Source organism: Nicotiana tabacum, chromosome 17, assembly GCF_000715075.1.
Source record: "Nicotiana tabacum cultivar K326 chromosome 17, ASM71507v2, whole genome shotgun sequence".
Taxonomy (NCBI): Eukaryota; Viridiplantae; Streptophyta; class Magnoliopsida; order Solanales; family Solanaceae; genus Nicotiana; species Nicotiana tabacum.
The window spans coordinates 56,957,029-56,970,904 of NC_134096.1; the positions used below are offsets into that span (position 1 = coordinate 56,957,029).

At 33.5% G+C, this 13,876-nt stretch overlaps 1 protein-coding gene across 1 annotated transcript; it reads left to right on the forward strand.

Moving 5' to 3' along the window:
• Positions 1-1,312: 1,312 nt before the first annotated feature.
• On the forward strand, positions 1,313-4,715 carry LOC142171863 (uncharacterized). Its single transcript, XM_075235568.1, has 4 exons — positions 1,313-1,435; positions 1,498-1,998; positions 2,895-3,308; positions 3,453-4,715. The coding sequence occupies exons 1-4, from the start codon at positions 1,313-1,315 to the stop codon at positions 4,713-4,715; spliced, it is 2,301 nt and encodes a 766-aa protein (XP_075091669.1).
• The last annotated feature ends 9,161 nt before the right edge of the window (positions 4,716-13,876 follow it).

Genomic DNA, 13,876 nt, shown 5'->3' on the forward strand with positions numbered 1-13,876 from the left:
CTTTGAAAGAAATGAAAAACTGAAAGCAATAAAAAGGAAGCAGATATATAATATATTTCTGGAAAATAAGATCCAATGAGTACGAAGTAACTGATGAGCTGAAAGGTAGTCATAAAGAATGAGTTCTGTTTAGGCCATTGATAGTCTTAAATTAAATTACATGGTATTGATATCCTATAATCACATTAAAGCACTTTAAGTGTTATCTAGTTATGTTAATATTTTTTGACTAATTTGACCCACTACAAATATCCACCAGATCAGCTCAGGTTACTAACATATATAGAATGCAGAAACTACCATTTTAAGTGATCTAATTGTATAAATATTTACATATTATGATAAATTGCTTTAAACCGATTAAAGACGATTCAGTAGACTGAAGTTGAGCAATATTCGTATTTACATTTTAGAAAGAATCCATGGGAATGGATAAACACCACGCATTGACATTAACTAGATAGGTAGGTAGCGCAATACGAAGACCAATTGTTCATCGCAAAATCAAATAAAGCAAAAACCCTCATATTTCCCGGTCCTCAAACAACCCAAATAATTAAAGAAAAACGACAACAATCTTCTAAAGATTTAAGGAGTGATGTCATTCTTATATTTACATGTTCGGTTGGACTTGTCACGATTCAAGCCCATGACACGTATTGTCTGCTTTGCGCCTAAGCTCGCACGAGTTTGTCTTTTCGGGCTTAATGTAATGCCCTTGAGGGAGGGCGGGTCAAGCGATATTGGCAGACTTCTAGGCTGGCAAACTTCTGAAGAAGGAGTGCACATGACACCTTAGGCGAATTCCACGCTGGAATGGGAAACGAACATGAAGAGCCTTATAAGGCATGACACAAGTTCACATGGTACGCGCGTTTTTGGGGCTCGAGGTGGCGTAGCCCAAAAAGACAAATCCATTCGGGCCTAGGCCCAAAGCGACAGAGGCAGATTTAGGATTTTTAGTACATGGGTGCACTACTAAAAATGAGGAAAAAATATATTAAGTGAGAACCACCGGCGAAGGTAAACAAAATCGCTGCTAAGAATGCGGCGGAGTTACTGAAAGAAGCCATAGGTGTAGGAACTTCAATCCAGCTAAAGAAGTCCCCTACTCCAACATTGAATGTAGGGAAGAGTCAAAATGGTCAAACTCCGGTGACCACACCTATACTTGTACAAAATCAGCAGACACCGACGGGAGTGACGACTGCTATAAGTTCAAATGGGAAGGCACTGATGGACGTAACCCCAAACAATCAAACAATTATGAAGTAAGGGCTTAAGGAAGCAAACTTGGGGAATCTGCCTAAATATGGGAATAAGGCAGAGGAGGCCGGCGCTAAGCGAAAACAGAGGGAGATGGATGCAGATCAACCAAAAGAGGTACCAAAAACCTAGGCAACACTATTCAATGAGAACAAATTCAATGCTAGAGGTATGGAATTGAAATAAATTGCACCAATTATTATAGAGGGTGAATTGATGGCTCAATTATAGCAAGAGGAGATTGACAGAGAAACAGCAAAATGGAAACATGCTCTAATTATGTATGTAGTTGGGAATTTACCTACTATTACAGCAGTGGTGAGGTTTATTGCAAGTAATTGGATCTATATTGCAAAATCCAAAGTCTACTATCACAATGAAGGCTTCTTCCGCATAAAGTTTGGGAGCATAGCTGATAGAGATGAGGTTCTCTTCCCTGGTCCTCACACAATGAATAATAAGCCAGTTATTGTTAAGATATGGGAGGCTGATTTTGACTTCAACAAGGAGGTGCTCAGAACGATTCCCCTGTGGATTAAGATGCCCAATCTTCCACTTAGTTACTGGAGTATGGATTCATTAAGCAGGATATGCAGTGTGTTGGGATGTCCAGTTTATGCAGATGAATGCAATACGAATGTTGATAGGGTCTCCTATGCAAGGATGCTTATTGAAATAGATGTTACAAAGTTTTTACTAGACTCCATTAAAGCAAGAGATCCTATGGGGAAGGTATTTGACCAAGAGATAAAGTATGATTGGAAACCTACTTATTGTCCATCTTACTTATAGATTGGACATAGATGCTAAGATGATGGGTAAAAAATAGCCACTCAACCTGATCAAGTGAAGCATGGGAAGCAGAAGAATATGTGGGTAAGGAAAAATGATGATATCCAGGATCAACCTCAAAACAACCAACCTGCTCGAGGGGGAGATCAACAGGTAGGAATGCTTGGAGTAATGAACAAGCAGGTGCAGGTCCAGAATGATACAGCTAAAAACAAACAACATTAGACTCAAGAGGATCAGTGGATAGAGGTTAGAGGCAAATCACCAAGTCGAAGTGGTCAGACTGCCTTCAAAAATGGTAATCTGGCAGTAACAAATGCATTCAGCTCTCTAGGATTACCAAGTACACAACATCAATCACAGGTGAATGAGGTGACTGGAGGAGCTCGTGGACAATATAGTTATCTCGGACTAGAGGATAAACCCCTTGACTCTGAATGTTGAAGCTCATTACATGGAATGTCAGAGACCTGAATAAAGTATATAAGCAGGTAGAGTTAATAAAGTTTCTGAAGCATAATAAGGTAGGATTGATTGTAATACTAGAACATAGGGTACAAGGAAAACATGTTGAACAAATAATTAAAAGGATAGCCCCAGGTTGGCGTTGGTGTTCAAATTATGATTCAAATGGAAGATGTAGAATATGGATATTATGGAATTTTAATGAAATTGTATTCACTGAAATATATACTCACACACAACTTATTCATGGGGATGTGAGGATATGTGCTTTGAATGTGGGGTTTCAACTAACTGCAGTCTTTGGTTTGCACACTGTGGCTGCTAGAAGGCCACTATGGACTGAGCTAACATCTATTGCTTGCGTACAATAGGAGGCCTGGGTTGTCATGGGAGACTATAATGCTATAAGGCACTATGATGACAAAATCAAGGGGAATCCTGTGCAGGAACATGAGGTGGCCGATTTCAAGAGATTTATGGTGGACACTAATATGGTGGAGCTTAAAACAACAGGAAGAAGATATGCATGGACTAATAACCATGTACTTAGCAAGATTGATTGGGTGCTTGTCAATAGTGAATGGATGACTACTTGGACACATGTGGAAGCTACAACCCTAGATCCTTATTTTTCAGATCACACTCTTCTAGCTATAGAAATAGGAGGGAGAGGATTCAAATGGGCTAGACCATTCAGATTCTTCAATCATTTGGCACAACATCCTGATTTTCTCTCATTGGTGAATAACCGGTGGAATTGTGTACAACAAGTGCGGGGGATGGAAGTAATTTGGTATAAACTGAAATAGGTCAAGCATGAACTAAAGGCACTAAACTGCAGAGAGTTTTCAAAAGTAACTGAAAAGGTGGAATATTACAGGAAAGAGCTGGCTGAAATACAACATGAGACAAGAGATCCCCAGAAGTAGGTAGAACTAGCTGAGGAGGAGAAGGAATTGAAACAACAATTGAAAAAATGGGTGCTAATTGAAGAAAGCATTCTTAAGCAAAAATCAAGAGTGAAATGGCTACAATTAGGGGATGCTAATAATGCCTATTTCTATGCTTGCATGAAGAATATGACTGCTCATAACCAAATAAGAAGACTCATCACCATAGATGGTAATATAGCACAGACTGAGAAAGAAGTGGAGGTAGAAGTTGTCAAATTCTATCAAAAGCTACTTGGGGTTGCAGTTGATATATTACCAACAATTCAACTGGATGTACTTGATGAAGGACATAAGCTGACCAGAGATCAACAATTGAAATTGATAAAACCAGTCTCTAGGGAGGAGGTATACAATGTAGTTGAGGACATTGATGACCGGAAGGCTCCTGGATGTGATGGTTTCAACTCACATTTCTTCAAGAAAAACTGGCAGGTAGTAGGAGAAGAAATCATCTATGCTGTTATGGATTTCTTTCACACAAGCAATATGTTTAAACCTATCAACTGCACATCAGTAACACTTGTACCTAAGGTGAAGAACCCTCTAACAATAAAAGAGTTTAGGCCCATCTCTTGTTGTATTGTGCTATATAAAATCATCTCGAGGATCCTCACCAAGAGACTACAACTGGTAATGCTTTTTTTGATTGACCAAAGCCAAGCAGCCTTTATGCGAGGCAGAATCGTAAGTGATAATATCATCTTAAGCCATGAACTCATAAAAGGGTATGGAAGAAAAGGTATTTTTCCTAGATGTATGATTAAAATTGACATGCAGAAGGCGTATGACTCGGTGGAATGGATCTATATTGAGCAAATGTTGCATGGGCTACACTTTCCTATTAAATTTACCAATTGGATTATGAGCTGTTTAATGGTAGTCTCTTATTCAATCATTATTAATAGCAAGCCTAGTAGGCCATTCGCTGCTAAGAGGGGTCTAAGGCAAGGGGACCCTATGTCACCTTACCTGTTTGTGATTGTGATGGAATACCTGAGTATGGTGCTAAACCAATTGACAAAGAACCCTGCCTTCAAATTCCATCCTAAGTGTGCCAAGAATAAGATTACTCAGCTAGGATTTGCGGATGATCTTCTGCTGTTTTGCAAGGGTGACAAAGAGTCTGTACAGTTGATATACAATTGTTTCAAGACTTTCTCTGAGGCATCAGGACTTATTGCAAATCCAACCAAAAGCTCAGTTTATTGTGGAGGAGTCAATCCAGTATTACAGCAATAATTATTAGATATCCTTGGATTTCCCAAAGGTGAGCTCCCTTTCAGGTACTTAGGGGTGCCTTTAAGCTCTAAGGGAATGGCTATTACTCAGTTCCAACCCCTATTGGAGAAAATGATTGGCAGAATCACGGGGTGGACAACCAAGTTTCTATCCTATGCAGGAAGAGTTATGCTGATCAAGAGTGTACTATTTTCTATACAAACATTTTGGTCACAAGTGTTTGTTCTGCCTAAGAAGATCATAAATGAAATTGTGGCAACATGCAGGAAATTCTTATGGAGTGGTGAGGCAAATGGGTCGAATAAGGCACTGCTTGCATGGGAAACTCTTTGTTATCCCAAAACTGAAGGAGGTATAAATTTACTGATGTTGAGCTATGGAACAAAGCTGCAACCTGTAAACAGTTATGGAATGTATGTAAGAAGAATGACAAATTGTAGGTGAGATGGGTGCATGCCTATTATGGGGGAACAAGTTACATATGGGAGGCCAAATGCAATCAAGCTTCTTGGATAATGCAGAAAATCCTGAAGGCACACAAATATATCGCACAGGCTGGGATGAGTATGGATGAACTGATGAGCATGAATCAATTCTCAATCAACAACATCTATTGCAAGCTGAGGGGTAATGTGCCAAAGGTGGCCTGGAGAAGGCTGACTTGCAACAATCAGAGTGCCCCTAAATGGAACTTCATACTTCTGCTCATGGCTCATGGCTCATGGCTCATGGCTCATGGCTCATGGCTCATGGCGTGATACACGATGCAACATGTCCTATGTGTGGAGCGGATGAGGAAAGTATATCCCATTTGTTCTATGTATGTATAATATCTAAGGAAGTATGGTAAAAGCTGTTACAACGGCAAGATATATATAGGCAACCTATGGAATGGGATGCATAAGTGCAATGGGCTGTATCACATCATAATGGAAAGAGTGCATTTGCTGAAATTTACAGAATGGCTATTGCTAGCAGCGTATATCAAATATGGCATGAAAGGAATCTCAAAGTATTTCAACAAAGACAAAGATCAGTGGGGAAGATAGTTAGAATGATCATACAAGAGATATTCTATAGAAGAAGCATGAAGCTGCGATTGAGGAAGAAGCTGTACAATCTAAATTTCTATCCATGAGACTACATAGAATAGTTAGTTGAAGGTTGGGACTATGTCTAACCCAGTTGACAAGTGATAGTTTGTTTTTCTTCTCTTGAGCTGTACATATGCTTTTTGGTAAATAAAGTTTATAGTTATCAAAAAAATATATATTAAGTGAGAATTAATTCCTACTCCTCTTAGTAATTATAACTCAACTTTCAACCAAGTGAATCATTCACCCTTCTTGGAGCATGAACGCCAACAATTAATATTATACCAATTTAAAAAAAATATGTATATAAAATATCTAATTTTGCGGAGAGACCATGGGTTCACGTGCCCCATATTTTTTTCCTATAAATTTGCCCCCGCAAAGCGAACAATACGTGTCATGAGTTTGGGTCGTGACAAATGGTTTAATAAAGCTATTATTCGTATACGAACAATGCTTGCTTGATATATACGATAGGAAGTAGGCTTATGTGTCAGAGAATTAAATGTACTTATTTTTTAAACGTAAATAAAGAATTTTAAGTTAGATATCTACCTATTTATCTATATCTATATTATTATAAAAGTATGAATACAATGTCGGTTTACAAAAATAACCTTATAATTTTAAGCATAATAACTCATAATAAAAGGACATAACCAGAATTCTAGATATTAACTTTATAATCCTATTAGTTTTTGGACATAATACTACACGTTAGGAATCCTATATGATTACCTTTAAGAATCCTATTAGTATAATTATTTTCAGGTTGTCTAATCCATATAAAATTGAACAAGTAAATATATTTAGTCTTGTAATCATATTACTTTTAGGATATACTTATTAAAAATTCATATTACCAATTTAATTTGAAAACGTATTATAATGTTCTATTACTAATTTAATTTGAGAATGTATTATATTGTCCAAATCCATTTAGAAAAATGAGAGCCTATATTATTATAAACGCATAAATACAATATTAATATATCAAAATTGCCCTAAAATATTAAACGGAAGAACTCATAGGGAAAGGACATAACTGCAATAACCTATTTTTTTGGACTACAATATCTTCTATGCTAATTTCTAATTTTTAATAATTAAAATTAATAAAATTTTGTCTATTAAATTCTTATTTAAAATATGTATGAAGGTTTAATAAAATTATTTTCATAAGAATCCTCCGTATTGGCAATACATTACCACTACATAATGTCCAATAAGAAGAAAAAATAAAAGTAATATTAAATAGAATGCATAAAGAGTTAAAATTGAGAGAAAAAAATACCACCACGATAATATATTTTTATATTATATTTGAACTATTTTCCTACTCAAATAATATTTTTTTAATCAATTTTTTGTGTAAATACCCAATTATTAAACAACAACTAAGAAAATATTTAAGAATATAAATTTGCGAGAAAAAGAAAAAATGGTCTTAAGAGTCAATACCACTAATGATTCTACAAACATAAAAATCTAAAAGTGAAATGTCATATCAATCTTTTACTCTTTGAAAATAAAATTTATGGTGGATAATAATATAATTAAGATTAAATATTCAAAACAAGAGATGAACTAATAATAAGATCTGAATCAACATAGAATAAATTATTTTTTATGTTAAAACCAAATAATTAAATATTTTAATTAATTATTTAGAAAGATAATCCAATTCAATTATTTTTTAAATTCATCGTATGAGTAAACTTCTTTTTCAAGTTAAAAAAAATCTCAGGGTACATAAATATTTTTCATAAAAAGAGCACTAGAACATAAAGTAAAAAGGTTAGTATATTATTAAGAATCAAAATGCTATACAAGTGTCTGAGGAAGCACAATCAAAGCTAAATCCTAAACAAGAACAAGTTTTCATGACTATATTATAAAGAGTCGACTCTGGTATAACATGATTATTCTTTGTAGATGCCTCCGGCGAAATCGAAATAATATTTTTATGTCATGCATTACTTGCAAATATCATATCAAGAGGCATGACATTATTAGCAATAATAGCAAGTGGTGTACAAACAACGATTTTATTGTGAGACCACCCACTTTAGATTTGATATACCTCTTCAAACAACTTAAATAATCATCACAAATATATCAAAGCAGAGCAATGGTGCTAAATTTATAAGGAAATCAAAATTGATAATATGGGATGAAGCACTTATGATTAAGTGTGAAACGATCGAAATAATTGTCCGGAGTTCTAGAGATATATTAGATATTAATGAACCGTCTAGTGAAAAATTAATGGTTTGGGAGGTGACTTCTGTCAAGTACTACCAGTGGTTTCAAAATCGACAAAAGCATAGATTGTAAAAGCTAGCTTACCAAAGTTATACTTCTGGCCTCAACAAAAAAGATTCAACTGACAAGAAATATAAAGTAAGAACATATCCAATATTCAGTGTCTTCTTGCTTCGTGTCGGAAACGAATAAGAGCATCCAATAAAAGATGATTTGGTTCTTCCCGAACACTTGGTTATCAATCCAAATGGTAATAGTAGTGCATTTAATAAAAGAAATATTTTTATCATTAGATTAAAATATAATTTATGCAAATCGCATGATAAAATTAAAATGATATCTTAGCTAGAAAAAATGAATATGTTGATCAACTAAATAAAAGGTTGATTGCAAAATTTTATAAATAAAATATTTTTCAGTTTTTGACTCAGCAGAAAATAACACTAATAATTACTACCAAGAAAAATACTTAAATACTTTAATACCAAATGACCTTATATCATACATGTTTGTTGTGATGTTTCTTATTTCTTACTTATGTACCGTATATATAGTAGATTAAGTTAAAATTGATCTTCCATTGTATATAGGTTAATTTTGAAGAAAAATATGGTTGTCATGCTACTGAAAAACTTAGATACGCCTAATAACTTATGTAATAGCACACAAATGGTATATAGAAGTTTTGACAATAATGTCATACATGCAAAAATTATGATACTGGTTAATGTGCTTCTAAGTATATTCTTATCTCTCAATTCAACTTGCGTCTTCCGAAACTAAGGAATGTCCTTTTAAATTTCTGTGAAAATATTTTTTAGTATGTTTATGTTTTACAAATATAATAAATAAAGTATAAGGACAAACATTCTAAATATTGGACTATATTTATCGGAATATGTTTTCTTGCACGAACAACTGTATGTTGCACTTTCAAGAGGGATATAAAGATCGACAACAAGAGTTCTGGTTAAGACAGAGCAACCAACGCATTAGGAGGAAACATACACAAAAATACTGTCCACAAAGAAGTGTTCGTTAAGATACCATCACTTTAAATATTTTTAAACTATAATATATAATTATCTAACTAACATGACAAAATTGATCATTTGTGTAAGTTTTAATGATGTCCTTTTATTTTAAATTCATGTATTATGCTAATGTAATAATATTTTTCGGCATTTAGATTATTGTTGTAATATTATACATAAAATTTCTTTCTTTAATTAAATTTTATTGTTCATTCATATAAATAAATGTTTAAATCATCACGTGTCATTATTTCAATGTATATGTCCCGGCTTATTTTCATAAATTAAAGGTGGACAAAACTTAGTTGACTTCAAAATTCTAATTGTGTTCAAACTCCTACATGTTAGACAAAGTCCTAAATATATGATAATATGTCCAATATGGATCTGTCTCTTTGAAGAATTAATTTGTTTTTTGAAGCATAGATTCGGTTAATTTTTATTGTATTCAAAATCTCAGATATTGGGTGAACTGTTACATATAGCAATATTATTTAATATTGAATTTTTCTTTAGATATATATTTTAGTCTTCATAGAACATAAAAAGCTACTATATCTATTGCGGATGCTTTTCATAGCTGGATATTTCTTGTTTATAACAATATTATTTAATACTGAATTGTTTAGACAATCCGATAGTAATTATATTATAAAAGCACGAATACAATGTTTGATAGACCAAAATAACCTTAAAATAATTTTCACTAAAAGTCATAAGAAGAGGCCATAATTGAAAATAATACACATTAAAATAAAGAGTTGTAATTGTAAACGAAACTGTACTTAGTATTTAAGATTTTGCCTGAAATGTGCCTAATTTGTAATGGGTTCTAACAATTTTTTTCCTTTTTTTTTCACAAGAACGAGGATTAACTATTTCAATAGTTTTAGTTTGATTAGGATTAAAAGGGTTCTTAGTCAGATTTTGTTATTCTCTTACTTCAATTTTAAAGCAAGATTCATTGCCTTAATAATGGATAAATTATCCTTTTTTACATTATTCTTCACATAACTTTGTAGGTTATTTTGGTCAAAACAATTTAAATAAAATCCTATTAAAATACTAATTCCGAATGAAATAGACTTTCTATATTGGAAATTGATGTTGGCCGTGAGTTGGGTCTTCTGGGGAGTTTTTCTTCAGTTTATTTTAAGTTTTTTTGTTTGTTTTTTCTTTTCTTACTTTTAGACAAGGCAAAGAATAATCTGCTGACTGAAATAATAAGTTAAAAATAAATATATAGTAAAATAACTTATTATTCCTATCATGTCAAAATTGTAACGAATTAATTTTATATTCTTCAAAAGCTAACTATTTTTTTTATAAATAGTTTTGTGTCGGATAAAATTATAATATATAAAGATTTAAATTAAGTAATAATAGAGTTCTTAAAATTTATAATGAAATTTTATAACAAAGATTTATTTCACTAAAGATTCACATGTCGAATAATAGTTGAGAACGCATAATAACTTTTGAAAAAAATATCACTAAAAATTGTTATTTTCCTACAATTGTAACATTCAGAATAAAATACTTACCTTCCCTAGATCAACAGGACAACAACAATAACATTGCAACTCCAAAACGTTCACATTGTTGTGTTAGATTTAAAATGCTAATTTTCTTTTTTCACTTTTTTCTTTCAATATATAATTGGGGGGAAAATTAAAGGTAAATTTTCCTCTAGATATATTTTGCTTTTTTTGAGTGTTGTACTGTTCGAAGATGTTTAGATAACGGTCGGTAGATTTATCAAGAGATATCAACCTTCAAATAATGCACAGAATAAAAGAAACCAAGTGTCACGACCCCAAATTCCCTCCGTAGGATGTCGTGATGGCACCTAGTCTCTAAGACTAGGTAAGCCTATCAATGCGGAATAATAATAAATATCTGAAATAATTAAACTACAATTCAAACAATTTCAACTCCCAAAACCCGGTAGAAATAAGTCACAAGCTTCTAAGAATTTATTCTTAATGTCTCTATATGTCAAGGTCTAGATAAAATATAAGGAAGCAACATAAAATGATAGAAGGGGACTCCGGAGTCTGCGGACGCTGGCAGATATACCTCGAAGTCTCCGTGCGCAGGTAACTCAATGACGTCTAGGCTGGTAAACTGTACCTGGATCTGCACAAAAAGATGTGCAGAAGCGTAGTATGAGTACACCACAGCGGTACCCAGTAAGTGCCAAGCCTAACCTCGGTAGAGTAGTGACGAGGTCAGGTGAGGCCCTACTGGAATGTAATAATGGCATGGTAAAATGTTTATCAATGTAGTAAAATAAAATGACATTGAAAATGAATCAAATAGTATGTCACATTTAATGACACCAAATAATTGCAAATAATATCTCGTGGAAATCAAAACAGAATTTCCTTCACTTTATGAAAATCACAATAATAATCAAAGGCAACTACGACCATAAATCAATATCAACAAGAGAACTCCCAAGGTACCGCATCGTAGTCCCAAATCATAAATAAATTCACAATATCTCATTTCCTTATATCACCGCGGGAGCCTTCACAATTTATTTAAAGAAAAACATTTTTCCCGAAATAGCATCCCGCATTTTAGCCACCCTTATCACACGGCATGACTTCTAGTAGTTCCCCTACTAGCCACGCGTATCAAGCCACCCTTATCTCACCGCATGCGTTTTAACACCCAAACCTTATACCACCGCATGCGTATCAATATCACAATATATCACAATTTGCACCTCAAGTGCTCAAATAATTTAACTTGCCAAAATAATTCAACAACAATATTTTTCCACAATAAAGAGCTCACGGCTCATGCCAAAATAAATCATCAATAATAGTTTGCCACAATAAAGAGCTCACGGCTCATGCCAAAATAAATCATCAATAATAGTTTTTCACAATAAAGAGCTCACAGCTCATGTCAAAATAATTCATCAATAATATTCTTCCACAATAAAGAGCTCACGGCTCCCTCACAATGAGTATAAAAATATTCAGGAGTAAATAATTTAGGAAAATAATATTTCAAAATCTTTACTACGTTGCTTCAATATCAAGTTTTAAAATGTCAAATACTTCATATTAATAATATTTAATTTAAAGAAAATCAACCTTCAAATAATGCACAGAATAAAAGAAACCAAGTTTCAACTAAACAGGTAAAATAATTAGTAAGAAAAGATCAAACAAATTTGAAGTATATATCTCACATCAATAATGAAGAATATAACAAGATAAAATAATTTAATAAATGCGCAACAGTGATCTACACAATTTAAAAATATAATCTTTCGCAAATTAACACGTGTACACACTCGTCACCTCGTGCACACGACTTTCAACACATTTTAATAATCACATCAATACCAATTCTAGGGGAAATTTCCCCCACACAAGGTTAGACAAGTCACTTACCTCGACTTGCTCCAATTTAATCAAGTATTATGCTTTTTCCTCGATTTTTTGACTCCGATCGACTCGTATCTAGTCATAATTAATTCGATACAGTCAACAAAAATTATAGTAATCACTTTCATAAGAAAATATTGCATTTTCATTAAAATCCGAAATTAGCTCAAAATTTACCCGTGGGGCCCACATCTCGGAATCCGGCAAAAGTTATAAAATCCGACAACCCATTCAATTACGAGTCCACCCATACCAATTTTACCAAAATCCGATAACAACTCGACCTCCAAATCTTAAATTTTCGTTTTTGGAAGATTTTGCAAAAATCTTGATTTTTCTTCCATAAATTCACGGATTCATGATGTAAATGAGTATGGAATCATGAAATATAATCAATATAGGATAAGGAACACTTACCCCAATATTTTCCCGTAAAAATCGCCCAAAAATTGCCCAAAAACCGTGCTCTAAAAATCCAAAACGAAATGAATGAAATGAGCATTTTTGGTCCTTAAGTTTCTGCCAATCCGTCACTAAAAGTCCATTTTTCGTCACTAAAAGTCCATTTTTCGTCACTAAAAGTCTACCAGAAATAGCTCTATCAGTCTTACTTCAATTGATCATAACTTTATGTACAAATATCCAAATAATAAATGGTTTAACTTTCTGGAAACTAGACTCTACCGACTACAACTTTCATGTTTTGCAATTATTCCGATTCATTATGCATTGCGAGATATAAGCTTCCAAAATTGGCTACATGCATCAGAATTTCTGGCGAAACTGCTCTACCAGCCTTCTTTCAATCCATCATAACTTTCTGTACAAATGTCCAAATAATGCATAGTTTAAGTTTCTGGAACCTATAATCCAACGAATACAACTTTCATGTTTTGTACAGTTTCTGATTCCTTATGAATTTCGAGATATAAGCTTCCAAACTTGGCTCCACGCACGGAATTTCTGCAACAGAAATTTCTGCAAACAGAAATTTCCAACACTTTGTCCGAAATCCATTCCGTTTACCTTCCGAAATCCACCCGAGACCATCGGGACCTTAACCAATTATTCCAACATGTCCCAAAATACCATACGAACTTAGTCGAGCCTTCAAACTACATCAAACAACATCAAAACGACGAATCACACCTCAAATCAAAATCAATGAACTTTGAACTTTCAAATTCTATATCTTGTATCGAAACACTTCAAATCAATTCGGAATGACTTCAAATTTTTCACACAAGTCATAAATGACATAACTGAGTTATGAAAATTTTCAGAATCGGATTTCGACCCCGATATCAAAAAGTCAACCCCTCGGTCAAACTTCCCAAAAATTCAACTTTCGGCATTTCAAG